At 54.5% G+C, this 27906-nt stretch overlaps 1 protein-coding gene across 2 annotated transcripts; it reads left to right on the forward strand.

Annotated features, from left to right (window-relative positions):
- Window positions 1–28: 28 nt before the first annotated feature.
- ZER1 (zyg-11 related cell cycle regulator) lies at window positions 29–27725 on the forward strand. 2 transcript variants are annotated; one of them, XM_075560679.1, is made up of 16 exons: window positions 29–333; window positions 12549–12785; window positions 14218–14368; window positions 14502–14938; window positions 15172–15348; window positions 15749–15863; window positions 15986–16132; window positions 16483–16650; window positions 18805–19020; window positions 19794–19835; window positions 20019–20138; window positions 20649–20764; window positions 21032–21220; window positions 22343–22440; window positions 24364–24466; window positions 26182–27725. In XM_075560679.1, exons 2-16 carry the CDS (start codon window positions 12628–12630, stop codon window positions 26237–26239), a joined length of 2295 nt encoding a protein of 764 aa, XP_075416794.1. In that variant the 5' UTR covers window positions 29–333; window positions 12549–12627; the 3' UTR covers window positions 26240–27725. The 2 variants fall into 2 exon arrangements, with proteins under 2 accessions (XP_075416794.1, XP_075416793.1); XM_075560678.1 differs by having other exon boundaries at window positions 30–333; window positions 16483–16656.
- Window positions 27726–27906: the final 181 nt, after the last annotated feature.

Consider the following 27906-nt stretch of genomic DNA (forward strand, 5'->3'; position numbering starts at 1 on the left):
AGTGACGTTTCAGGGTTTGTTGACAGCGGAGGCGGCGGCGGCGGCGGCGGGCTGCGAGCCGTCGGAGCCCGATCGGGGGAGGGCTGGGCCCGGGGCTAGCGCCCGGTGGCCTTGGCTCCGCAGGCAGCCCTCGGGGCGAGGTAACGGCCACGGGCCCCCTCCGCGACGCCCTCCCGCCGGGCTTCAGGCCCCGGTCTGCCCGGCCCCCGGCCCTTAGTTGACTGCCTCCCGAGGAGTCCTGGCCCCGGATTCTCACGGGCGCCATCCTCCGTGCCTCCCCGCCGACGAAGCATCCCGCCTGCGCCCCAGCGCCGAAGGCAGCCCCGGCCCCGGGTAGGTCCTAACCTAGGGATGGACTCGCGTCCTGCCCGCTGCCCTCCGGGGCCTCCACCTCGCCGCTGCATCTGCCTGCACACCTCCCTCGCAGCCCACGGTGGGCCTTCTGCAAACCCCGCCCCCAGGTGTGAGAAAGGGGCCTGCAGAACTAAGCCCCCTTCTTCCAGAAAGAAAACGACGCCCAAGATGGGGGATGGATGTAGGACGGTAGGGCCAGCCAGGGCTCCACCTACCTGTTGGATGAGACCCCCCACCCCCCAAGCAGTGCTGAGAAGCTCAGGGACAGCTTGGCTTCTGAATCCGCTCCTAAAAGACTTGGCAGGTTACACAGAAGTCCAGCTGAGGAGGAAAGGAGTGGGATGGGGTTGCAACCTCAGGGCTAAGGTGCCAGGTCAGAGAGTGGCAAGTGAAATGCCTTTTCTGGCCGCTCCAGCTCTGTGAGTGGCGTTTGACTTGTCTGCTCTTAAGCCGGAAAAGACCAAGATTTCCAGTCTTTGCATTTTGATAATGCCTTTGAGTTTTACCATTTGTTTTTTGGGTTTTTTGGTACGGGGAGAAGATGTCAGAGACTTTTGCAAACCGTGCTATATGATCTTCCCGCTGGGTGTCCACTTCAGGGTTCAGACTGGTTGGAATGAGCGTGGAAGAGCGTTACAAAGGGTCACAGAGCAGGAGGTGGCTGGTGTCAGGGGTGAGAGACCTCTCTGCTTTGGGTCATTCATTCATTGGACAAACAATGTAACACATTGCTTGGGAATAGCGCTGTGGAGAAAAGTAAAGCAAGAAGGGGCCTTGGGGAGGGCCAGAGGCTAGCTGCTGCCATTTTATAGAGATTGGGCCAGGAAGATTTCTTTAATAAGGTGATATTCAAACAGAGACCTGAAGGACGTGAAAGAGGGAGCCATGTAACACATGGGTGACAACATTCTGGCCACCGGGCACAGCAAGTGCTGCAAAGGGCCTGAGGTAGCAGCGTACTTGGTGATTCAAAACAAAAAACACCAGAAAACCAGACAATGGGGCTGAAACATGAAGAAGGAGGGGAAGAGTGCCCGGTGAGGAGGTCAGAAGAGAACTGGGGGTGTCAGGGAGGGGGAAATGTAGGGTCAGAAGAAGGTTATGGTCTGTTTTAGATGGCAGAGGGCCACTGGGCACCCACTTTGCGTTGAAGGCACCCAGCTGAGCAGTGCCCATTGATGGAATGAAAGGATGGCCATAGAACACTGTGGTTCCATCAAGTCATGCCCCTGCTTCCTGGTTGTGGGAACTTGGGCAAGGGGCCTTTCTGGACGTCGGGCTCCTCGTGGGTGGACTAGAACTGTTGTTGTGTTGGGTGAAGTGGGCTCACATACACAGTAAGGACTCGACACAACAGTCAAGATGATGGTGCCCACACTGACGCTGAGCTGTCTACGCGTGCACCTGACTCAAAGCCCTCGTTTCCACATCAGCCGGTGGTGTCTCTAGACCGTCTCCCTGAGCTAATAGAACGGGGGCGGGTAGTGAGGGAGACAAGGTGGAAGCTTCCTGACACTCCTGAGCGCACACAGAGAGGTTGCATGCTCCCTAGGGAGGACCGGAGCTTGGTCCTGGCGCTTTGATACCAGTGAGGAGTGTGGGGAGTGATGGGGACTTATGTTACGCTGCGCTTGTTCGAGTCTGTTGAGCAGGTTGCAGCACACAGTAACCCATACGTACACAAGAATGAAATGCCGCCAGGATGGGCACTGTCCTCACAGCTGTAATGTGTGAGCCCATGGCTATCGCCCTTGTGTCGCTACATCTTGTTGAGGGCCTTCCTTTGTCGCTGACCCTCCTTTTTTTTTTTTTTTTTTTTTTTACACCAAACACGTTCTTTTACAGGGATTGATCCCTCCTGATAATAGGTCCAAAGTACGTGGGACAAAGTCTTGCTTTCTCTTCTAATCAGCACTCTGGCTGTGCTTCCTCCAAGACAGGTTTGTTTGTTCTTCTGAAGGTCCATGGTACTTGTCAACATTCTTCACCCACACCACAATTCAAATGCAACTTCTCTGGTTTCCTGGTTTACTTTCCAGCTTCCACGTGCATATGAGATCCCTGAAAAATATCAGGGCTTGGGTCAGGTGTCCTTTAGTCCTCAAATTGACATCTTTGCTCCTGAACTCACAAAAGAGGTATTTTGCAGCCTCGTGCAATAAATAGGGCATTGGGTTTCTTAACTGCCTTTTCCCCCAAAGAAAGCCCAGCCCGTCTCCGTTCTGCCCTGTAAAGCAGACGGAAACTGTGGTGTTGAAAGAAGTGTGATTTGGAGAGAAGAACAGTGTATGCTGGGCTAGATGTGGGGGTGGGGAGACCGTGATGGTGTGGCTCATCTGCTGGAGGAAACCGGTGCTCTTGGACAGGCTCCACAGAGGCTGAGATTTTGTAGCCTGTCCAACAGGGAGCAGGACTCTGGTTGGTGGCTCTTCCTCTTCATAATCCCTCCTGTCATCCCCTCCCCACCCCCACCTCCACCCCCAACACACACACACACCCCACCACCACCACCAAGCCTAGAGTACCTCACTCAGCTCAGACTTGGCTATAGGCTGGGCCAGAGGATTTGAAAACGAAAAGTGCTTCGATGCTGAGAACCATCTGTCAGAGCAAACGTTGAGACTATGACCCTGGACTAGCCATCCAGGGACCTGGATGGAAGCCTGGCCCTGCTGCCGCCTCACTGTGTGATCTTGGGCAAGTCGTGTCTCTCCTCAGGGCCTCGGTCTTCCTGTTTAAACACACAGGACAGTGCCTCTGAAGGTCACTGGGAGGCCAACCTGAAACCCTGCTTGTGGAAGATTCCCTGTGGCCCTTAGGTCTCCACATGGGAAAAGAGCAGCTCTGGTTGAGCCACCGTGAGGGTGCTGCAGAGAGTTGTTGGGGCCACCAGGTGGAGGGCTGTGCTTGGCACCGACATGCTTCTCTTGGCTTCCATCCCTCAGCTGCCCTAGGCTGCTCCAGTATGTGTTTAGAGACCCCGGGTGGGCCATCTCTTTGAGGCCCAAAGTCCTATGTCTGATGCAATCCCTGGAGCAGACTTTCCAAGCATTAGTCTTGGGACACCGCTCTTCCTTATAACTGCTGCCCCTTTTTCTGCTATTTTTCACGGTATCTCTTCAACGAGTAGATGAGGTCGGGACCAGTCATAACCTATTGACACTTCAGGAGGTTGCTGAGCATTGAGGCTGAGCAGTACTGGCGGGGGCCTCAAAGAGCTAACCAGCCCTGCACTCACTGTGGAACAGCAGCGACCGGGGACTTAACACAGGGTCCTCATCCTCAGGAAGCTTCCTGACTTGTGGCCCCAAAGTGGTACACACTTACCGCAATGCCTGACCATCTGTGCTCAGTGCGCAAGACCTTTCTGAGTTGCAAGGAGGCCCTGGAGGCACCCAAGGGGAGGCTGAGGCTTAGAGAAAAGGTTCCTTTGCATAGCTTACTGGTGTAGAACCCAAATATAAGTCAGATGTTCATGGGAGACCTTGTGCAAGTTGCTGTCTGGCTTGAGCGCCTAAAAATCTGCATGTCTGTCTGTGTAAATGCAAATACCGAGCAATCTGTGCATGGGTCTGTGTCTGCCCATGGCAAACCATTTAGACTCGTCTCTAAATGGTCCAGAGAACCCCCTGGGTTCATGCATGCTGTGAACTTGGGACAGTGCTCAAGGGTTGGTGCTCAGGGTGGGCATGAGTATTACTACGTTGGCAAGAATGGAACCCAGGCTGTCCCACTCGTAGCCCACCCAGCATCCCCAGGCCATTCTGCCTCCAGGTGGCCCCTGGAGCACTTGTGATGCAATGCGCACTGGGTTCCAGCCTCTTCCTAAAATAACCCACCTTTAGGTTTTGTCTCTGCAGTTTCTTCACCCAGGCAACTTCTTGGGGTCCCCTCCGACCCTCACTTACGCGTCTGCTCTGGGAAGACTCCCGGAGCTTGCCCCAACCCAGTTTCTTATAAATTGTGGGAGCCTTGGGGTCCTCATCAGAACATGGGGTGCCAGGCTGGAGCTCACAGCAAACCCTTCCTCTGTCAAGTGCCAGGCCTGGGCGGGGCCCTTCATGGAGAGATCCAAGAGTGCAGAGTCCCTGCCCTCCAGGAGCTGAGGAGGACAGATGATTATGCAAATGAGCCCTTAGTGCTCAGCGCAGGGTACTGGGAGAGGTGGCTTCGGTGATTAAATAGAGCCTGCAACAAGCTGGTTGCCAAGGCTGGAAGCAACCGGTATGGAGGCGGCAGGCTGGTGGCAGCGGCAGTGACAGTGGCTGCTGTGGTGCTCTTCGCCCCCTTCTCTCCCTGCTGCCCCTCCCCCAGGGTGTCGTAGCCCGTGATGGATCCAGTTTTTGGAGAACCTACAAGAATGAGGCTGGAGAAAGACACAGGGCTCTTACTGTGTGATGTTCTGTCATGAGAGTCCCCTCTGTCCCCATTCGCCAGAATTCCAGATGGCCGGTGCCTGCCAGAAGAACCAGGGTCCCTAGGGACCTGGCAGGCAGAGCTAGGTTGTTGCTGGCGGGTGCCAGGCGCTGCAGCTGGAGGTGGCACAAGTGACGGGGTTCCAGCCCCCCCGTGCCTCACATCCCTGGGGCCAAGATGAGTTCAGCTTCTTCCCCCTCCAGCTCACGCTGGCCCTGTGGACTCAAAGGTAGCTGATGGTACCATCTTCCCAAGTAGTCTTTTGGGGGCTTTTGGTGACCTTGGTGGCTGATGTGGTGACATTTCTTCCACCTGAGGAGCAGAGTGGAGCAGAGCTGGAGCCTGTCTAGTGGTCTGGGTGCCGTGCACGGCACAAGGGACAATGCAGGTCCCTGAACATGCCTTCAATCGACCTTTGTTGAACCCCTACCGTGTGTGCCCACTTCCGTGTTCAGTCCTTTGTTGGTTCATCTGGCAAACAGCCGTAGCAATGGGCTGTAGTGCCCGGCACCACACCGCCCTGGCGCATCTTTCCCTGCTTCCCACCACCTTCCATTCTCTTGCCTCCACCAGAGTGATCTGTGACTCCGGCTGCGTGCCCGAGTGGGAAGTGTTGCCTTCACACTCCCCCATCCGGGCCGGCTCCCCTGGGCTGGTGTGGCCCCCGGGCTCCAGGGAGCACCATCAGATCACGGGCCCCAGCGGCTCTGCAGGAGAAAGGTGAGGATCCATTTCCTCTGTTGTAAGGATAGTCTGTATCGATGACTATATTTATGGTCTTTATAAAGTCTTACATAGACACTCTGTATCAGATCCCCATGAGTGGGACTAAACAAGCCCTGGTGGTGGAACCTGGAGGTTAGCCATCGAAACCACCAGCCTCTCTCCACGGGAGAAAGACGGGCTCTCAACTCTTGTAAACACTTACCACCTGGGAAACCCACAGGGCAGTTCTACCCTGTGCTATTGGGTGGCTGTCAGTTGGCATCAACTTGATGGCAGTGTGTTTGGTTTGTAAAGGTCAGAATGAGGAGCTCTGGTGGCATAGTTGTTCTGCATTGGGCTGCTCACCGCAAGCTCCACAGTTTGAAACCACCAGCCGCCCTGCGGAAAGAAGATTGAGGTAACGCCCATAGAAAGGTGCCGTCTCAGAAACCCACAGGGACCGTTTTACCCTCTCCTATAGGGTCGCTATGAGTTGGCATGGACCCGTGACAGTGGGTCTGAGGTTTCTTGGTTTTCATTTTTCCCTGATGAGTGAGAATGGGCTCCATAACAGGGGTTCAACCCAGGGCTGCAGTCTCAACAGGACCGGCTGAGGGCGCTGCTAATCCAACAAGAAAGCCCGCTAGTAAACAAGCAGCAGTGCAGAGTGCTGGACTGGGGCTTCTAGCAGAAGCCCCCGGGTGGGTCAGGGAAGGCTTCCCAGAGGAAGTGACATTTACCCTGAGACCTGACGGTGATCCCATGATTCCAACACATGGCAACTCCCCGTGTCAGAATAGAACTCTTCTCCATGGTTCTCCACTGGCTGATTTCAGAAGTATGTCACCAGGCCTTTCTTCCGAGGTGCCTCTGAGTTAGGGGTCAAGTCTGTTACCCATGGACCTCCTAGAAGTGGGGAGGATTCACCAAACAGAGGTGAGTTCAGGACCAGAGTGAGCTAGAGCTCTGTGGAGGGACACACATCTACTTGGGAGTAAGGACTATTTAGAGTAGAAAGTAGAATGACCTGGATTTGGACGATCCCTGTTTAACAAGAGACTGAGCAAAGGGTCTGAAAGTGACCCCATGTACCCACAGGAGGCCAGGCCAGCTGGAGTAGAGGTCAGGCTAGATTCCTGCTTCTGACTCCATGAGAGGGCCATGGATGTGGATGCAAATGACTGGTGGGGGAGACTGCACAGGGGTAGGTGTCCTGGCTAGTGGTGTCCCTTCGGGCTCTGGTTTCTCAGAAGCTGCTTAGGTTTTTAAAGATGTGGAAGTGGTGAAGGTACAGGAAGACCATGCCTAGGGCCTTGGCATGCTGCTTATTGTGCACGCCCCCCACCCTGTTGTCACGTGGCCAGTGGGACAGCATACACAATGGCCTCATTGTGGAATCCCTACCCTGGGGCACAAACCTGGAGCTGGGTAGGACAAACCCTGTTCTGTATGGTCCAGAGCAGGTGAGGCAGAAGAAGATGGTGACTGTAATAATGAACCAAACCAAACTGCCATTGAGTCGCTGCCGACTCATAGAGACCTAGTAGGACAGGGCAGAACTGCACCTGGAAGTTTCCAAGAGGATCGCTCTTGACAGCAGTCGGAAACCCCTTCTTCCCCCGACTATCATAACAGCTGTCTTTCATTGAGCAATCACTATATGCCAGGCAGGATGCCAACCCCTTTATCCCACAGTGCTGCGAGAAGGGCGCTATTACTTATTCCGCCTACTCTAGAGAAGAGACGGAGGCATCGGGAAGTAAAGACACGTGCCCACACTCACTGCTACTTGTGCTGCGTGGCAGCGAGTGGCAGAATTTAAACTCAGAATTGACTGACTGCAGAGCTACCAAAGTCGCCGGGGTTTCCTGGGCATCTTTGCTCATTACAGAGGCCTTTTGTGGCAGAGTTGCCCTAGGCAGTGCATCATTCTTGACTGGTGTTTCAATGAGCATTGATTGTGGAGCCACGCAAAATGAAATCCTTGACAGTGACAATATTGTCTCCATTTATCATCAAACTGTCTATTAGTTGTGAGGACTTCAGTTTTCTTTATTAAGTTGTCATCCATACTGAAAACTGCATTCTTTGGTCTTCAGTAGGTGCTTCACATTCTCTTGACTTTCAGCAGGTCTGTAGCATGTGCAGGTGCAGGTGTCAGTGAGCAGGTCTGTAGCGTGTGCAGGTTGCAGGTGTCAGTGAGCAACTCTAGCGTGTGGAGGTTGCAGGTGTCAGTGAGCAAGTCTGTAGCGTGTGCAGGTTGTAGGTGTCAGTGAGCAGGTCTGTAGCATGTGCAGGTGCAGGTGTCAGTGAGCAAGTCTGTAGCGTGTGCAGGTTGCAGGTGTCAGTGAGCAGGTCTGTAGCATGTGCAGGTGCAGGTGTCAGTGAGCAAGTCTGTAGCGTGTGCAGGTTGCAGGTGTCAGTGAGCAGGTCTGTAGCATGTGCAGGTTCAGGTGTCAGTGAGCAGGTCTGTAGCGTGTGCAGGTTGCAGGTGTCAGTGAGCAGGTCTGTAGCATGTGCAGGTTGCAGGTGTCAGCAGGTCTGTAGCGTGTGCAGGTTGCAGGTGTCAGTGAGCAACTCTGTAGCGTGTGGAGGTTGCAGGTGTCAGTGAGCAAGTCTGTAGCGTGTGCAGGTGCAGGTGTCAGTGAGCAACTCTGTAGCGTGTGGAGGTTGCAGGTGTCAGTGAGCAGGTCTGTAGCGTGTGCAGGTTGCAGGTGTCTGAGCAGGTCTGTAGCGTGTGCAGGTGCAGGTGTCAGTGAGCAGGTCTGTAGCATGTGCAGGGTGCAGGTGTCAGTGAGCAAGTCTAGCGTGTGCAGGTTGCAGGTGTCAGTGAGCAGGTCTGTAGCGTGTGCAGGTTGCAGGTGTCAGTGAGCAAGTCTGTAGCGTGTGCAGGTTGCAGGTGTCAGTGAGCAGGTCTGTAGCGTGTACAGGTGCAGGTGTCAGTGAGCCCTTCCTTCATTGTGATGCTGCCTTCTCCACACAACCCAGCTCCTTGGATGACTTGCTCAGTGTACAGATTGAATACGTGTGGCAAAAGGATACAACTTGGTGCATACCTTTCCTGATTGTAAACCATTCGGTCTCCCCTGTTTGTAGTCGAACAACTGTCTCCTGGTGTAGGGACAGGCTCCGTGAGCACAGCGAGGTATTCTAGAATTCTTATTCTTCACAATGCTTATCCATAGTTGTTTTCCTAGTCAAGAAGACAAAGTATGCTCCACGGCATTTTACTTGCATGTGATGGTAGCGATCCTGTCAGTAATTTCGGTAGTCGCTGGATCATCTTTATTGGAAATGAGCCCAAATATGCCTTCCAGTCAGTTAGCCAGGTTCGAGCTGTCTTCTAAATGTCTTGACATCGATGAGTGAGTGCTTCCAGCTCCGAATCAACGTGTTGAAACATTTCCATTGGTGTTCTGTCCTTTCCCAGAGCCTTGTCTTCTGACAGTACCTTCAGTGAAACTTGGACTTCTTCCTTCAGGGCCTTTGCCACCTCCTGAATGGTTGAACATCAGCCCCCCTTTTTGTTTGTTTGTACAGGGACTCTTTTATACGTCTGTCTCCTTTTTGTTTTCTGCTTCATTCCGTATTTTTCCATATTATCTTTCAGAATTGCAGCTGCTTCTTCCCTTTTGATTTTCTAACTCCAGGTCTTTGTACATTTCATTATAGTACTCTACTTTGTCTTCTTAAGCTGTGTATGAAATTTCATATGAGCCTTCTCATTTTAATATATGTTATTGTGGATATATATATATATTATTGGGGAAGGTTACTGGTGAGCCAGTAATGATGGGTGTAGGGGAATAGTAAGTGCTCTAAAATTAATGGTGAGAAGGGTGGAGCTTTTCTGGTCATATTTTATCAATCAAATTGTATCGGGGAGGAATTGATGAGAGGTGAATGATGGGTAAACATGATAATTAGGCAGGAGGGAAAAAATAAAAGGAGGAAAGTATATATGGAAATATATAAATATATGTGTTTTTATATATGCATATGTGAGCAAATGCAACAAGGAAGCAGATGGACTTTGGGCCGCTACTTAACTCTTTCCTCAGTACAAGAACGGTTTGTTCTAGTAATGCAGCATTGCGTGATACTCACCTCCTTGACATGATCGCTGAAGACAAAGCGGGTGCATAAGCTAATGTGAAGAAAGCTGATGGTGCCCGACTATTAAAAGAGATAGTCTGGGGTCTTAAAGGTTTATAGTTAAACAAGCAACCATCTAGCAGGAAAGCAACAAAGCCCCCATGGAAGAAGCACACCACCTGTGTGATCATGAAGTGTTGATGGGATCAGGTATCAGAAGTTAAAAAACAAGCAACCAAATTGATGTGAAGGAGCGTGGAGGTGGTGGAGACACAAAAGCTACTTGTAAGATAATTGGACAGTGGTAAATCCAGGGGGCAGTATTGCACCAATGAACCACACAACTATCCTCTAGTTCATTATATTTCCTCCCCTCTATTTGTGGTTATTATTTGTTTTACCTCATTAATCATGTTAGATTTGTGGTATGCTCATTTGTATATTTAAGATTGTTCGGTACATGAAAGCCAAGATAGATAGCCCTTAGAAACAGTGACGGGCAGAGTGGTTCCCTGGTGTTACAAGAGGTGAGGGGTGGGGAAGGGGGGAAGAGGGAGTGGGTAGCATTGATGACTGTGTAACCCCATTCAGTGGGACTGAACAGAATTGTTTATGGATGGATATGTTGGATTGTATAAAATATGGGGGGACTAGTATAGGGAAATATATATAATGGGGTTCCTGGGGGGTATGGTGGTGGTGGAGGGAGGGGATAAACTTCAAAATCATACAAAAGGCCAAACTCATTGGTCTGATAGAAACTGGTGGATCCTCTAGGATGATAGCCCTTAAACACCTTTCAAGGCATTCAAGAAGAAAGAAAATGTTTTGAAACTGACAGCGGTAGCAGTTGCACAATACTGCTTGATGTGATTGCACTATGGAATGTTAGGATTTCTGTAAGAGCTCCAATAAAATGTGTGTGTACATATATATAACAAAAACTATCATTTTAACTATTTTGAAGTATATAATTCAGGAGCTTTCATTTTAAATCATAAACCAAGGAATATGACGTTGGCTTGTCTATAGAGCTTTTGTCCTGCTAAGCTATCTGTCATAGCTGCATACAAATTAAGAAGTACCCCATAGGAAAGAGGTGATCTGGTGGTGTAGTGACTATGTTTTGGGCAGCTAATGGTACGGTCAACAGTTCAAAACCACCAGCCCCTCCATGGGAGAAAGATGAAGCTTTCCCCTGTGGAGAGCGGACAGTCTTGGAAGCCCATAGGGGCCGTCATGCCCTCTACTATAGGGCTGCTGTAAGTCAGAGTGGACTCAGTGGCAGTGAGTTTGGTTTTTCCATAGCAAAGGACATCCAGGGTAGCTGTTAATATTGTGAGGCGGGACCACAATCTCTGGAGACATCTAACAATTGGCCCTTCATAGTCCGTGAAAACAGCATTCTGCATCCTTCTGTGAGTAGCGACTGGGATCTGACAAGCTTATGATTGGCCATCTCAGATACAACTATTGGGCCTTTCCCACCTAGATCAAAGAAGACTGTGGGTGGGGGAGCCAAAGGCCCAATGAAACAATTAGTTTAGAGGGCTCAGGGACCACATTAAGCACAGCCTCCGCGAGCCCGAGTCCAGAACTAGATGGAACTGGACCCCTACCAACCATGGTGATCAGGTTCACAGTTAAAGGTCCTGGAGCACCTGGCAGAGAAAATTGTAGAGCACACTTCAAAATCATACAAAAGACCAAACTCATTGGTCTGATAGAGACTGGTGGATCCTCTAGGATGATAGCCCTTAAACACCCTTCAAATAAATAATAAAATTAAAAATAAATAAGGAGCATTCTGGCAGTAATTCTTCTAAGTAATATGTCGGTTCTTCTGGCAGTGCACGGTACTTTCAAGACTCTTCCCCAGCACCACAGTGCAGATGCATGGGTCCTTCTTGGGTCTTCCTTATTCAATGTCCAACTTTCTTAAGCTTACGAGGCCATTGAAAGTACCATGGCGTGGCTCAGGCGCACCTTAGTTCTCAAAGCAACATCCTTGCTTCTCAACACTTTGAAGAGATCTTGTGCCGCGGATTCGCCCAATGCAGTGAGTCATTTGATCTGTTGACTGCGGATTCCATGAGCGCTGACGGATCCAAGCGAGACAGAATCCTTGACCTTCAATCTTTTCTCCACTTTCCATGATGTTACCTATTGGATCGTCGTTTTTGTCACTTTAGCTTTGTTTGGTTTTTTCTTTCTTTACTTTACTTTGATTTTCTTTGGGTTTGAATCCACACTGAGGGCTGCAGTCCTTGATCTTCATCAGCAAGTGCTTCAAGTCCTCCTGACTTTCACAAGCCAAGTTGTGTCATCTGCATATCTCCGATCCTGATGCCGAATCCTAGCCAAGTAATAGGCCTATAAAGTAAACAGTACACCCATGAGGTGCCTGCTCCTTAGAACAGCCAACCATAGGAGACCAAAAGGGCAATAGTTGCCTAGCAACGCCGTTCAGAAGGTAGGAAGGGGCAGGAGAGATGACTGTGTGGAAACGGAGAACCCAGGGAGGAAATGGGAAGAGCATTGTTCAGCTCTCACAAAGCAAAATGAATGTGTCTAAATTGTTGGCTGAGAAGCTAATTTGCTCTGTAAACTTGCACCTAAGCCACAATAAAATGCTTGGGGTGGGGGTGGGGGGGGTGTTATAATGAGCATATAATGAAAGCGCCCACTTACCATCCCCTCCCAGTGCCCTGTCCCCGACACAGCAGTGCTGCCCACAGGCTTCCTGGAGTCCCAGAGATACTTGGACAAGGCCCCATCATCTTTGCAGGCCAAAGCACAGAGATAGTGGTGCAGCAGAGAGGGCCAAAGGGAAGGGTCAGGGGCCCGGGGCCCACCCCGGCTGCATCCTGATTGGACCGTGAGCTCTAGGCCCACAGGTTCCATGCTCAGAGAGTGAACATCACAGAGAGAGTCTGGCCCTTCAGTGTGGCTCACTGGACTTCTTTCCTCTTCCCCAGACTGCAGCTCTGCCCATGATCCTCTGAGTGCAGAGGTGCCACTGCTGCCCCCGGGGCCCCTCCCCTGCCTGCCTCCAGCATGGCGTCCGACACGCCCGAGTCCCTGATGGCCCTCTGTACCGACTTCTGCCTGCGCAACCTGGATGGCACCTTGGGCTACCTGCTGGACAAGGAGACCTTGCGGATCCATCCCGACATCTTCCTGCCCAGCGAGATCTGCGATCGGCTCGTCAATGAGTGAGTGGCCAGTGAGCGAGGGGCAGGGGTAGTGAGTAACCATGTGTGTACCACGTGGGTGTGTACAAGCACATGACTATTTGTGGGTACAGTAGAATGTGGTATATCCATCATAGAAAAGGTCTGTGGGTACATGTTGGTATACACTGAGGAGGGAGTACACTTGAAGGAATGGGTGTACATACACCAGTGGCCTCAAAAAGCACAAGGACATGTGTCAGTGTGAGTGTGTGTGTGTGTGTGTGTGTGTGTGTGTGTGTGTACGTAGGCTGAGTTTGTGGATTAAGTGAGGGGGAACAGCCAGTACTGAAACAATAGCCTGGGGATCCGATCACCCAGGGGGACCCCTAGAAGCTGCTGTCTCCACTGACTTCTGGGAACTCAGCCCAGGTGTCCAAAAAGGACAATTGCGACCAGGGGAACAAAATTGTGACCAGGGGCCAGGTGCTAGGTTGGACAGTTTTCAGTCCAGAATTATGTCCATTTTACATATGAGGACACAGGGTCAGTTACTTGTGGGGAACTGCCCAGGTAGTAGCCACCAAGCCAAAATGTAGACTCAAGCCTGATTTCAAAGGCTTCGCACCAGGTACGAGTCTGGCCTGAGTTCACGCCCAGCCAGGTCTTACTGACGGCATGCCCTGGAGCCCGCTGCACACTGCACAGCCTTTAGTTTGATGGCCCTGGGTGAGCTGTTTTATCAGGAAGGGGGCTGGTAAAGGCACCAAAAGCTCCCTGAAAGTGGGTGATGCTGTGGGCATGGGGGAGGACGGTGCATGACAGAAGCGGTCACTCGAAGAGGAGCGGGACATGTGGGGGTGTGTGTGATGGGAGTATACATTGGGGGAAAGAGACTTGGACTGGTTATTGGTAAGAGGCTCTAGCCCCACAGTTGGTGATTCAGACCCAACCCGCTACTCGCTACTCCGTGGGAGAAAGCTGAGGGTGTCTGCCCCCGTGGTGATCCAGTCTGGGAAACCACTAGGAGCTGGAAGGGGCTCGATGGCCGCGGGTGAGTCAGCCCCAGGAAGGAGCCCGGCTTTTGCAGCGGGTGAAACATCAGACTGCTGACCACAAGGTTCCCCTCTCAAGCCCAGCCGCCCCTCTGCGGAGAAAGCTGAGGGTGTCTGCTCCCACAGACAGACAGCGTCAGAAAGCCAACAGTGCAGTTCTGCTCTGTCCTGTAAGGTCGCTGTGCGTGGGAAGGAACTTGAGGGCAGCGAGCTTGGATTTGGGATTGGTCACAACCAGAAGGTCACCTGAAGAGCTAACCCCCTTTGAGCTCCTGGTCCCTGGGCACCCTCAGCCCCACGGGCATCGCCCCTGTAGTGTAGCCTGGGTCCAACCAGGTCCGCTCGGACTGTGCGATCAGGATAAGGAGGGATGGGGCCGGGGCCCTGGGCCCCTCCCTGGAGCCTGGCTTCTCTCCCAGGTATGTGGAGCTGGTCAACGCTGCCTGCAACTTTGAGCCCCACGAGAGCTTCTTCAGCCTCTTCTCAGACCCTCGCAGCACCCGCCTCACCCGAATCCACCTTCGGGAAGACCTGGTGCAGGACCAGGATCTGGAAGCCATCCGCAAGCAGGTGAGTTCTGCACTGGCAGGTCACAGGCATGCTAGGGGAGGCCAGCCCAGAAGACTCAAATAGGGAGCTGGGGCAGGGCCCCAGAACCCCCAGCAGGTGCGTGGGCAGTGGTGACGGGACTGTCTGTCCCCAGGACTTGGTGGAGCTGTACCTGACCAACTGCGAGAAACTGTCCGCCAAGAGCCTGCAGACCCTGCGCAGCTTCAGCCACACGCTGGTGTCCCTGAGCCTCTTCGGCTGCGCGAACATTTTCTACGAGGAGGAGAACCCGGGGGGCTGCGAAGATGAGTGCCTCGTCAACCCCACCTGCCAGGTGTTGGTGAAGGACTTCACCTTCGAGGGCTTTAGCCGCCTCCGCTTCCTCAATCTGGGCCGCATGATTGACGGGGTCCCCGTGGAGTCCCTGCTGCGGCCACTGAGCTCGCTGGCCGCCTTGGACCTCTCGGGCATTCAGACCAGTGATGCGGCCTTCCTCGCACAGTGGAAGGACAGCCTCGTGTCCCTTGTGCTCTACAACATGGACCTCTCGGATGACCACATCCGCGTCATCGTCCAGTTGCACAAGCTGCGGTGAGCTCCCTGCAACAGGTGGGGGGAGGCACCCAGAGGAAGCGGGTGGGTGCCGTCCATCCCAGCGAGTACGTGAGCCAGCAGAGGGTGGATGGAAGAGGCAGGCCCCTTCCTTCAAGCCCAGTGTTCTGCCTGGGCTGGGCCTGCCCTGCTGTGGACTGAGGGTGCAGGGATCTGCAAGACGGCCCAGCATGTGCCCACCCACGGCTGACCCATAGCCCACTCTCCCCCAGACACCTGGACATCTCCAGAGACCGCCTCTCGAGCTACTACAAGTTCAAGCTGACTCGGAAGGCGCTGAGCCTCTTCGTGCAGAAGCTGGGAAACCTGATGTCGCTGGATATCTCTGGCCACATGATCCTGGAGAACTGCAGCATCTCCAAAATGGACGAGGAGGCGGGCCAGACCAGGTGGGGCTGGGGGCAAGGGCTGCTGGGACCCCTTCCTGCATCCTGCAGCAGGCATTGGCCCTTTCTGCCAAGTGCCGGGCCTGTGCTGGATATCAAGTGCATCGGGCCTTGCCCTGTCAGAGTCCGTGGGAGCTAGTAGGAGATAGACACGGCCATGAGCCAGAATGAGGAGTGTGGTTGGAGGGGCCGGGCAGAAGGCAGCAGAGAAAAAGGTCTTTCAAGGGTTGCCGGAGGAGGAGGGTGCTGTAGCCGCAGGGAGAGCATGGACCGAGGTGGGAAAGGCATTCATGAGTGACGGGGAGATTAGTAAGTGCCCAGATCAACAGAGCACCCTTTGGGCGCAGATGGTACCCCCCAGGGAGAGGCCCAGACCACTGACCAGGGTCCCTTCTCCCCGCAGCATTGAGCCCTCCAAGAGCAGCATCATGCCTTTCCGGGCCCTGAAGAGGCCGCTGCAGTTCCTCGGGCTCTTCGAGACCTCTCTGTGCCGCCTCACGCACATTCCGGCCCACAAAGTGAGAAGCAGGAGTGGGAGGGCGTGGGGGGTAGGGAGGAGGTGGGACTGGAGGACTGAGTGGGCTCCAGGGATGCCATCACCTGGCCTCCTGTGATTGTTCTGAGCATGCCCGGTCCCCAGGTAAGCGGTGACAAGAATGAGGAGCAGGTGCTGAATGCCATAGAGGCCTACACAGACCATCGGCCCGAGATCACCTCGCGGGCCATCAATCTGCTGTTTGACATCGCACGCATTGAGCGCTGCAACCAGCTGCTGCGGGCCCTGAAGGTCAGCCCCAACACTGCGCCCGTCCACGTCCTGGACCCTCTGTACCCACCCCTGCTCCTCCTCCCGGAGCTGGCAGTCCCTCCTCCAGTGCCCTCGGTGCCCACCCCATCCTCTTGCAGTACCTAACTTATTTGGTCTCTGGCCTCCCACGTACCTTGCTCCCTGCAGGCCTTAGAGCACAGCCCGCCCAGGTTTCTGCTCCTTCATCCCAGTGTCTGCCCTCCAAGAGCAGGATCAGCTAGGCCCTCTCCCAGAAGGTCTGCCTGAGCCCAGCTCCCAGAGCCCTGGCCCGGACCTGGCCCAGCCGCCACAGAATGGCCAACAGGGGCCTCTGTCCTGTCTTCTGACAGCTGGTCATCACAGCCCTCAAGTGCCACAAGTATGACAAGAACATTCAAGTGACGGGCAGTGCCGCCCTCTTCTACCTGACCAATTCCGAGTACCGCTCGGAGCAGAGCGTCAAGCTGCGGCGGCAGGTCATCCAGGTGGTGCTGAACGGCATGGAGTCCTACCAGGAGGTGACGGTGAGCCCCCGACCCACCAAGGTCCCGCATGCTTTGGCCAGCTGCCCGTCCCTGCTCTCCATTGCCCCAGCCCGCCCCTCAGAGTGCCTGGCTGACTGTCCCTTTCTCTCACCTACCTCTAGATCACTCCCTCCCCACCCCCTTCTCCACTGCCTCACTCCCAACCTCAGCTCCTGGTCCAGCTCCTTGGCCCTGTCCGCCTCCCCGAGCCCCAGCTAGTGCATCTCCCAGCTACACTATGGAAGCTTATTTGCTTCTGTAGCTGTTTTTCTTATGAAAGGAATATAATTTCTTTAACTTTGCCATTAAAAATGTATAAATACAGATTGAGAAAAGGAGGGAAATTCGTCCCAGCACCACCCAGAACCCAGAGATAGCTAACACCAGCACTGCCTGCCCTGCCAACCCTTCCGACTTTGATCTGTGTCCATATTGTGTGTTTATGATTAGTAAAAGGTCTCCTCCTTCATATATTGTAGGTGGAACATGGATTTTCAATTCAATAGTGGCTTATGAGTGTGAACATGCCCCATATCTTATTTTTGCATACAATCAAATAATGGTTTGCTTTGGATTACTAAATTAACATGCTTGGTGCTTTAAAAAAAAACAACTTCTCAAAAATATGTTTTTTTGGTTTAATGTGTTGAATAGAAACTGAAAGTCATTCAGTCTCATACCCCCGCCTCCCCAAGAAGGCTGGTGCTGATGGTGTGGTTTCCTAATTGCTAACCTCAGCATAATGTCCCGGGTCACTGGCATGGCCACTCTGTTGGGGGTTGGGGTCCGGGGTCAAGCGCAGCCTGTCTGTTGGACTCCTGTAGACATGGTTGAGCGTCTGGGTTCTGTGTCCTTGGGTGCTATTTCAGATCATGCTCTGCTGGCCCTGTTTGATTACCTTGGGCTATGTCCAGATACCACATTTCTGGAATTGCTGGGGCAATTTGTTCCTCGTCCTCCAGAAAGGTGTGTCCTCTCTTCCCGCTACAGAAGTGAGAAGTGAGAGAGAGAGAAAGAGAGAGAGACAGACAGACACCACCCCCAGCCACACACACACACACACACCACCCACCCCCACCCCCAGCTTGAGGGCAGTGATTCTCTCTACAGTGAGCACAGCAAGACTGGCTTTGCAATCAGGTCAAGGGCTGGTCCTTTTTTTAAAATGAAAAACAAATAAATACGTAAGTGCGTGTTAGTTGAAGAAGACCCACAACAAATTTGTGAAGCCTCAGAAATGGACAGGAAAGTGACGACATCACGTTTCAACTGGAGAAACCAGCAGGTGCAGGGCCCAGGGGAGAGCCCGCCGTTCTCTTTGTCCTGGTGGAGGGCAGAGGTAGAACTGAACCAGAGGGGGGTGCGTTTACCCCTTGTCAAAGCTAGTTGGACAGCGTACAATGAGTCAGTAGTGCTTCTATCATTTAAGATCTGGTTTCCCCAAGTTGACGAAAAAGTACCTGTATTCTGGGGGAAGCAAAGGCAAAGGTTTGATAGCCCAAGTAGGGCGTGATGAATGAACTAAGGGGCCTCACGCTCCCGTAGCTAGTCATAAAGGCTGGAGGAAGATTAAGCAAGGGGTAGGAAGATACGCTCCTCCACAGAGAGGTGAGCACAGGTACTCATGGTACATCCCTGTTAGGAAACGGGTGCTGCCCAGGCAGCGCCAGCAGTTCTGTTCCCCAGGTGTGTGTCCTAGAGAAACTCCTAGAGACCGCACCTGGACACATGTTGGCCGAGACTGAAGCCAAGCCACCACCTGTCAGCAGAACGGATTCGTAAATTGGAGTGTCCTCGCAGTAGAATATTACACTGCAATGAAAGATGTGTCGCTCTCAGCTACATGCAGTGGCAGACTTGATCTTACTGAGTAGCGAGGGTAATGGCCATCTCTAGAGGGGAGAAGGGCTCGTGGCCGGAAGGGAACCATCTGGAGGGTTTTCCAGGTGGGGCTTACACAGGAGTCCCCTTTACAATGTGCCCATTTTGTTTTACGCACTCTTACCTATGAAAATGCTATTTCACTTTAAACCAAAATGAAAAGAAAAGCCTGGTGCTGCCCTTTCAAGAAGGCTTCCTGGATCACCAGCGTGCCGTCCGGTCACGGGTCTCTGGAATGTGCCCTGCTTGTCTCCTGTCCTGGCCCAGGTCCAGCGGAACTGCTGTCTGACCCTGTGCAACTTCAGCATCCCCGAGGAGCTGGAGTTCCAGTACCGCCGCGTCAACGAGCTGCTGCTCAGCATCCTCAACCCCACGCGGCAGGACGAGTCCATCCAGCGCATCGCTGTGCACCTGTGCAACGCCCTGGTCTGCCAGGTGGACAACGACCACAAGGAGGCCGTGGGCAAGATGGGCTTCGTGGTGGTACGTGCAGGGTGGGCGCCCCTCCTCCTCGTCACCCCTCTGCTCACATTCCCTGCCACCCTCCCCGTTGGAGGAGAGTCTCAGAGCAGGGTCCAGGCTGCAGAGGCAGGGGCTTGGGCTGAAGCCCGAGGACTCGGCTGACCAGAGGAAGAACTTCCTCGCACGCACGTTTCTGAGAACACTTGTAGCCTCCCTAGAGCACTCTCACACTCTTTCCTTAGGTGAAGTTCAGGTGCGTACGGGCACTCCTGCCGCCGCTGATAGGTGTGCGCCCCTGTTTCGCCATCCCATCTGGGATGACAGAAGTGTTTGAGGGACTGTGTGTGCTTACTGTCAGCCCCCACTCCCCATGAGCATCACAGGAAAAGACACTAGGCTTGTCTCCTCTCACCAGCACGTCCCCTGCTTCCTAGCGTGGGCCTGTGCCAACGGGGCGAGGATAACCATTTCTGGAAGGAAGGAAGGCTCTCCCGAGCATCCCCTCTCCTCTCCTGGATCGCCGGGAGGCTGCAGGGCAGACAGGAGGGGCCGCCCCCCAGTCCTGAGGGCACACCAGATGAGCAAGCATGTCTCCTGCTGCCAAACAGGAAGGGGTTGTGGTGTGCGGCTTCCCTGTCTTCACGCAGCCTCCCAGGGGTTGTGTGGACTTGGTCTTGTCGGGATGTCTCACCAGGAATGGAATCACTCGCTCTCCAGATCCTCTCTCTCGGGTTCTCGGGGAGACGTGGTGGTTCTGGGCTCCGGCCCCTCAGCAAGCCCTCTTCCCTCCTCAGACCATGCTGAAACTGATTCAGAAGAAGCTGCTGGACAAGATCGTAAGTCACCTCTTCCAGGAGCCCCTGTGTCCGCCTCCCCCTCCCCCTCTCCACTGGAAAGGGTGGTGGTCTATCCCCGGGAGGACCCTGCTTTGTCAGGGGAGCCTGCTGAGCCTCCCCCCCTGAAAGGGTAGTGTCTGTCCCTGCGGGGGAAGGAGAGCTTGCTGAGCCTCCCCCTTGCAGTGTGACCAGGTGATGGAGTTCTCCTGGAGCGCCCTGTGGAACATCACAGACGAGACGCCTGACAACTGCGAGATGTTCCTCAACTTCAACGGCATGAAGCTCTTCCTGGACTGCCTGAAGGTAGCCCCCTGACCAGCCCGCGCCAGCCAGCCTTCTGTCCCTGGGTTCTCTCACCAACCAAATCCACCAGCATCCCCCTACCCTCGGGTCCCGCTAAAAGGCAAGCGGGGGCAGGCTCAGGGTCCACCAGCCCGGGAGGTGTTTCGAACAGAAAGTCTACCAAGCGCTCCCCTGAGCCAGACAATCTGGATGGCTCTCCCTGGGGCCCTCTCCCCGAAGGAAAGCACAGCCCACTTCTCAGCAGTGAGTTCTCAGACTCTCCAGAGGCGATCTGGGCTCTGCCGGGGCATCAGCTGGATAGAAAGACAGAATCCTGCCCAGCAGGGTCTGTTCTTCTCCAAACCCATCCTCTCTCTTCCTTGCTCCAGCTTCAGCTGCAGGGTTCCCCGTAAAGGAGCCGCCACCTTGTAAACCCCTTTCCGTGCGGCCCATGTTCTCCTGGGTGCACCGGAGTGGCCCCAGCAGGCTCTAGGAGTAATTGAGGTGCTCACAATGGCCCTTGTTTGCCAGGAATTCCCAGAGAAGCAGGAATTGCATCGGAATATGCTGGGACTCTTGGGAAATGTGGCAGAGGTGAAGGAGCTGCGACCCCAGCTGATGACGTCCCAGTTCATCAGCGTCTTCAGGTCGGCCGGTGTCCCCTCCCTTGCCCCTGCTGCACTGGCTGCCAGGGTGGGCGGAGCTCTGTCTGCAGCAGCAACGCCTGCCCTCACTTTCTGTCCCTAAGGTGCCCTGTGCCTGTCCCTTCAACCCTGCGCCCGTGAAATGGTCTCCTTGTAGCCGGTACCTTGTAAAGTGGCCTGTGAAGAGTGAGCTAGAAGTAAAATCTGGTGTCTGGAACCTGAAGCGGGACTGGGGGAGCGAGACTCCATGTTCCCCCTTCTTCCTGGCAGCAACCTGCTGGAGAGTAAGGCAGACGGGATCGAGGTGTCGTACAACGCCTGCGGAGTCCTCTCCCACATCATGTTTGACGGACCCGAGGCCTGGGGCATCTGCGAGCCCCAGCGGGAGGAGGTGGAGGAGCGCATGTGGGCAGCCATCCAGAGCTGGGATATCAACTCGCGCAGAAACATCAACTATAGGTGGGTGCAGGGAACGGGGCAGAGTCTAGTCAGAGCTGATGGACTGCCTTCTCCTGCCTCGCAAGTCAAAGCCAGCCCACACTCGGGCAAGAGCAGAAGGCGCCGCACGTACATGTGCCAGCCGGGGGCTCTGCTCGGGCACCTCAACACCTGCACAGCATCCAGGGCCTGCTCCTGGCAAGCAGTGTTTTGAGTGGGGCCTACAACGCTGATACCTGAGAACAGGAGAAAAGACAGACACAGGAAACATCTCACCCTTTGAAAGTCAGCCCCAGTTAAGATCTTACTGTTTCCCCAAAGACGCCAAAGGCCTCTCCTCCTGGCCAGGGTTTTCCAGGCACAGTGTTAACTACTTGGAAGCAAGCTGGCCTCAGTCCCTCTTGGACAGTGGATGACCTCCTTGCTCAGTTAGGGTCTCCCAGGCCGATGTGTACCAGCCGGGCCCTTACTTTGTGGGAGCAGGCCACCCTGCACCAGTTGCATTGCGGCTGAAAACCCCCATCCGGAAGAGGAGCTGCTGCCTGTAATTCTGCCCTCGTTTCACGCACCATAGTCCCTGGGGTGCCAGGAAGTGGACCTGCCAGAGGGTTTGTGGATATCTGCCTCCAGATGACTCACAGAAGACTCTGGTCCAAAGGGCAGGCAACTTTTCTTCTGTCTCCCAGCCAACCCTCCTCTTCCATGGCTGGGTCTGCCCTCTGTGGAGGCCCAGCTTTTTGCACCACCCCGGGAGCACTGCTAATCACAAGGTCAGCAGTTCAAAACCACAAGCTACTCTGTGGGAGAATGACTAGGCTTTCTACTTCCGTAAAGAGTTAGCAGTCTCCAAATCTCACGAGGGCAGTTCCACCCTGCCCTGTCGGGCCACTAGGTCAGCATTGACTCGATGATGGAGGTCTGGGGAATCTGTGACCCTCCCGCTTCCCTTCTGTGCTTATTCTGTGGCCCTCTAGCCAGGGAGCTCTCTCCGTGGAGTCTGAATCCAAGGGTAAGGTCATGCCCTTCGCCAGTGCATCCTGCTTATGGTTTCCCTGCAGACTTTTCACAAAAGAGACACTCTGGACAAGAGACTCCTCCGGCCCCCACCAAACTTCATAGTGACCTTCATTCCTCTCCTCACAGGTCCTTTGAGCCAATCCTTCGCCTCCTCCCCCAGGGCATCTCCCCCGTCAGCCAGCACTGGGCAACCTGGGCCCTGTACAACCTTGTGTCTGTCTACCGTGAGTACCCATTGACCCTGCGCCCAAGCACTGGGGAGCTCACCAGCTGAAAGCAGGCTTGGCCTCGGGGAGCTTCTAGTACTGGAGGGGGTTACTAAGAGAGCTGGCTTGAGCACCTCCTCTTTCCAGAATCTGCGGGGGTCCCCGAACCAGGCCCACCCAGGGTTCCAACGGGCTTCCTAATGTTCCTGCTTCAGAGTCAGGAAATGAAGGGACGCAGGCTAAGACCCAGCCAAAAGGGAAAGCGAAGCCCTGAGGAGGCAGCGTCAGCTCCAGTCTGCATGCTCCGAGAGTGCCATCCTCATCTCCCGGGAAGAGCCTGAGCGCAGAGAGCTGCAGGGGAGAGGAGAGAAGGGGCCGTGCACAGAAAGAGCCTTTGCTCAAATCAGGTCTGGCCTCTAGTAGTTCTCTCTCTTCCTAGCTCTGTGACCTCACGCAGGTCCCTCGCCTTTACAATGGCACAGCCACAGCACCAGCTCTCTGGGCCTCTGCGTCCTCATCTTTAAGATGGGGATGACCTAACACCTACCTCATAAGGGTCACATGAAAAGGGAGGCGTCTCGCCTCCAGTCTGCACGGTGCAGCCTGCCCCGTCCTGCTAACGGGCAGAGTGGAGGAGAACGCAGGCGCTGCAAGCTGCCTGCCGGAGCGAGGTGACTCTGGATGGGCTTCCCAACCCCTCTGCCTCCTTCCTCGTCTTTAAAGTGGGATCCTATGACTCGGCCATGTAAAGTGCACAGGATCATGCTTGGCACATACCAGCCGTTCAACAAGCAGCTAGCTCTAGTGCAACATCGATCCATATACCTGTATAAGCTTACCGCAGAGAAGCCATGTAGCAGGGAGCAAACAGCCCTGGGTTGGGACGCCCCCAGACAGCTCTCTGGAGTGACTGTTTCGTCCTTTTGAATCTCAAAGAAGAATCGAAAAATGGCAATGTTAACAAACAGCTCCCTACAGATGCAAGAGACAGTGTCCTCACGCTTCCTGTCTGCCTGCGTGTGGCAGCCGTGATTGAACAGGGTAACACAGTAATGACTCAGAGAAGATTCCATGAAAGGACTCGTTGTGATGGCACTCACACCTGTTCATTTAAAAGCAGAAACATTACAATATGCAGGCGAGAGGCAGGCCAGTGAGTCTTTCCTTGGGTCTGGCATAGTGTGACCAGGGTGAATTAAGTTGGCATGCTAGAATTTGCCCTTGGGGCTCCAAAATTCATACACCATCAGAAGCTAAGTCGAACAGATCAAGAGGACCTGGTGACAGTTTTTCATAAATTGTCCTCGAGGTGCCCAGTAGCCACTAGGTTCTTAGCTCTCTGTTTACTGTAAGTGCCCGTCACAGGGAAGCTCCTGGGGGTTCCAGGTTGCTGTTGGGTCAGCTGTTATGGAACTTCTGCTGTGAGATCGCTAAACCTTAAAACTAATGTAGGAAATTTTGGAGAAAAAACAACAAAAACAGCTCCATTTTGCCTAACGCTGCTGGAGGTGCAGACAAGATGACCGCGTACTCTGTGGCGTTCACAGCCCTGGATGGTGAACAAATAGAATGCTCTTTGCTGGATGCAAATGGAAACCGTCCAGTAGGAAGGTGTGGCTGTTCCCTGTGGCTGATCTCTCGTAGTCTTTGGTCTCCAGACTCACTTGGTAGTGTTTGGTTGAAAATATAAATACGCGTCCGTCCCTGGATGTGTGCAGCCATTTCTCTAAGAAGCCTCCTGTCTGTCAGGGGACCCTCGCTTCTGTTGTACATCCTCTAGGGGGAGAGTTAGAGATCTGCCTGCAGGAGCAGAGGGGAGAGCCGTTCTTTGCCCAGGCCTGCGTTTTCGCCCTTCCTCTTTGGGAAGGTGGGCCTCTAGGCCCCAGGCTGCTGGAAGAGGCTCCCTGCTAGCTAACGTGCCTGTCTGTCCTAACCCCGCAGCGGACAAGTACTGCCCTCTGCTGATCAAAGAAGGCGGGATGCCCCTTCTGAGGGACCTGGTCAAGATGGTGACCGCACGGCAGGAGACCAAGGAAATGGCCCGGTAAGGCGCCCCCTTGATTTGGGGGGTGCGAGGGAATAACCGCAGGCTGCCCCCAGTGGTTGGGAATGGGACTGAGAGCCTTATTGTTGCCCTGAAGGGGGCCTCCCGTGGTGCTGTTTTGGCCGGGAAATGGCCAGTAGCCAGAGAATCACTCTCAGAATAGAATAGACTTTCCCTAGTTTGTAAGCTTAGGCTTCCTCTCTGCCCCCACATTCCAGCCTCTTGGCACTCGGCATCAGCATGCATGAGCAGGGTTTTTCTGCCAACTCAAGAGCAGACCCAGTGTGGTCAAACCCACCTGAGAGATGGAAACAGGGCAGAGGGCAAGTCAGTGTCAGAACGTGAAGGTCGCTGGCACAGCAGGCGGGCCCTCGGGCTGTGGGTTGCTGGGTGGTTTTAGACAATCACTGTGCACAAAAGGGACTCAGAGAAACACCCGGCATGGCAGAATCAGTAGTGACTGATTTGCTTTGCTTGGGATGGAGAAGAGGTCACAGTCACGCTCACCCCAGTAAACGTTTGTCATCATTGTAAATGGGGGGCAGACAGAAGGTAATGTGGAGGAGGGGTGTGGAGCTCCGGGTTTCCCAGACAGCAGCTCTGCGGGCACTGCGTTGACACAGGGAGATGGTCTGCACCATCCTCTCCCTGAAGGACCTCCCGGAAAGATTGTTCTAAGTGTACACTCCCGGCAGTGCCTTTCCTTTAACACGTGTCCCAAGAAAGTAGAGGGCTCTCGGTCCCAGGCCCTGAAAACCGGCCACATGTGTCACAGCAGACGGCAGGACAGTACAGTCGGGCTGGAGAGGACACTGGAGAGACATCTCCGTGTCTGTGACTCCCGGCCTCCTTCACTTCCTAGAAGGCGTTGGGCACCTCTTGGTGCCTTGAGGCCACACAGTGACTCTCCCCGCCTCACCTCCCCCACCCAGAGGCTTGGTGCTAAATGGGGAGGTTGGGCCACCAAAGGTGGCCCCTGACAGTAATGGGGCAGTGGTTCTTGGAGTCAGTCTGGAGTGAGCAAGAGACTCACTCTGAGCCTGAGGGGTGGTTCTCAGGCACTCGGCACCTGTGCAGACGCAGCTTCCCCAGCCCCACCCCAGCCTTGCTGCTGAACCGAGACCTCTGGGTCTGTCTGGGGGACTGTGCTGGGAAGTCACTCAGAGGATCAGCAGTGAACTTAAAGCCCAGGTGGCACTCAGATTAAGTACTGACCTCTTAACCAGGGTCAGCAGTTCAAACCTACCAGCCACTCTATGGGAGAAATAGAAAGCAATTGGTCTCATAAAGATAAATAGCCTTGGGAAACCATATCTAGATAGATGGATGTGTGTGTATACATGTGTAGTCGCAATGAGTCAGAATCACCTCGATGGCAGTGGAGTGGACTGGCGGGGGCGGGGAGGGGGTGCAAGGAAAAGGTTTGGAGAAAAGGGAAAAATGAAGAGGGAGGTGTTGGTAAATAAAAAACCAAAGGGATTTTGAGGTGCTGGCGAAGGGCCCCCCTAACTGCGCAGGTGCCATAAGACTGAGGGCTGGAGGGTAGAAGGTGTGGGGTCCGGGAAAGACCAAGGAGACGGCAAAGTGCTGGCATGTGTGGCCATGGGGACTGTTCCTGGTGCTCTGTGTGGGCTGGCTACCCTGCCAGCAGCTCACACACGTGGTCTCAGCCAGCACCACGCGAACTGCCGCCCACTGTCCCACCTTCTCTCCAGCAAGGTGATCGAGCACTGCAGTAACTTTAAAGAGGAGAACATGGACACATCCAGATAGAGGCCTGGGCCCCCACGGCCCCATCGCTCTGGACCGCAAACCAGGAGGAAGTACTCTCGAGCCACCCGGCTGGCCGAGCCCTTCCAGGGAGCCTCCCACGAGACGGAGAGGCACGGGAGACTTTTGCACAACCGACGCTTTTCCTTAACATTAGTGAGATATATATATTATATATATAATAATTATTATTATTATTTTTGGTTAGGAAGTGTGAAGTTTTGTGTGTATGATTTCTGTACAAAAGCAAAAGTAACTCTCCGAGTCTCTGCAGCTTCCTTGGCCACTCTCAAGCCCCTGTTCAAAGCCTCCATCGCTGCCACTCTCATGCCCACCCCAGCCAGGCTGAACGCCTCTCACCTCCAGTGTGCCCTCCTCTTCCATAGAACCAGCCCTTCCCCTCACCTCCTGTTTGGGCCTTACTCTGCCCCGGCCCTCAGCGCCTGAGAAAACCCCTCCTGGGTGAGGTCCGGGAGGACACTGAGCCCCTGGATCTCCCAAACGCCTTGGTGCTCCCAGCTGTGAGCCATCTGGGGCAAGACACTGAGCCGTTCCCATGCCTCTCGCTGGGCAGCCCCAGCCACAGGGGACCCACAAGGTGCAGGCGCCTGGGCCTGCTGCTCTCCGGCCAGGCCTGCCTGAGGCCGCGCTGCTATGGAGGCCGACTCTGAGCCTCCCACCAGGTCCCAGGCTGTTGAAGGCCCCGCCCCAGGGGTAGTTAGAGCTCAGGGGCAGACTCCACTGCTCCTTCTGCCAAGCATATCCAGAACCAGCCCCCAGCTCCGGAAGTCAGCCCCTTCTAGGGCCAGGAGCTCAGTCCCTCTCTCCATGGCCCCTCATCTGCCTGTAACGCCCTAGGTGCCCAGGCACTCCCACCAGCAGCACTGAGCCTGCCACAGGCCCTCTGCCTGCCCCGTTGCAGGAAGGACCCCCACCTCACCCAGCAGTAGGTGGTCCCACTCCTATGCCAGCCTTTCACTGTGGCAGCAGGCAGTCAGACCTCTAGACTCCAGGCCGGGCCCCACTGGGCCCCTCCTCCCGCCCACCCTGCCCTGGGAATCAGAGACCTGTGAAAGGCAGAGGTCTGTCATCTAGCGGTCTTGTGTAACTCAGAACCTCTTGTCTGGGGCTGGGAGGGTGCCGGGGTGCCGCCCTGAGAGGGTGGACCTGGGGCATGGAGCTGGCTCTGGAGGCAGTCTTTGAAGACCCATCTTTCCCGCCCACTCTTTCCCTGGGACGGTCCCACCAGGGACAGCTTCATGAGAGAGGCCACGAGCGTTTTCTCCTAGAGCCTTTCCCTCGCAGCCCAGGAAAGGGACAGCTGCCCCGTCCGTGTCCCCGGCTGGCAGGTGGGCCACATCTGCCTCCTTCCCATGCTCGTCTGGCAGAAGCCGGACCCTGGCGCGCTCCTCCCACACGGCTTCACCACCTGAGCCTGGTCAATGTCTGTAATGTGGGATGTCACAGAAATACATTTTTGTGCAAAGTGCAGAGGAGATGGCGTCTTTTTTATGGAAGGGTTGGGGTTGCTAGCGTGGTTTCCGGTGTCCGGGCCTCAGGCTCCAAGTGTGGTAGTCAGCGCTGTGGCGAGGAGGGATGTGTCAGTCATTCTGGGTGCTCAACCACACGGCCAAGCCACGGCAGGCTGCCGTCAAGTGGCAGAGCGGAAG

This window comes from Tenrec ecaudatus, chromosome 10 (genome assembly GCF_050624435.1).
Source record: "Tenrec ecaudatus isolate mTenEca1 chromosome 10, mTenEca1.hap1, whole genome shotgun sequence".
Lineage (NCBI taxonomy): Eukaryota > Metazoa > Chordata > Mammalia > Afrosoricida > Tenrecidae > Tenrec > Tenrec ecaudatus.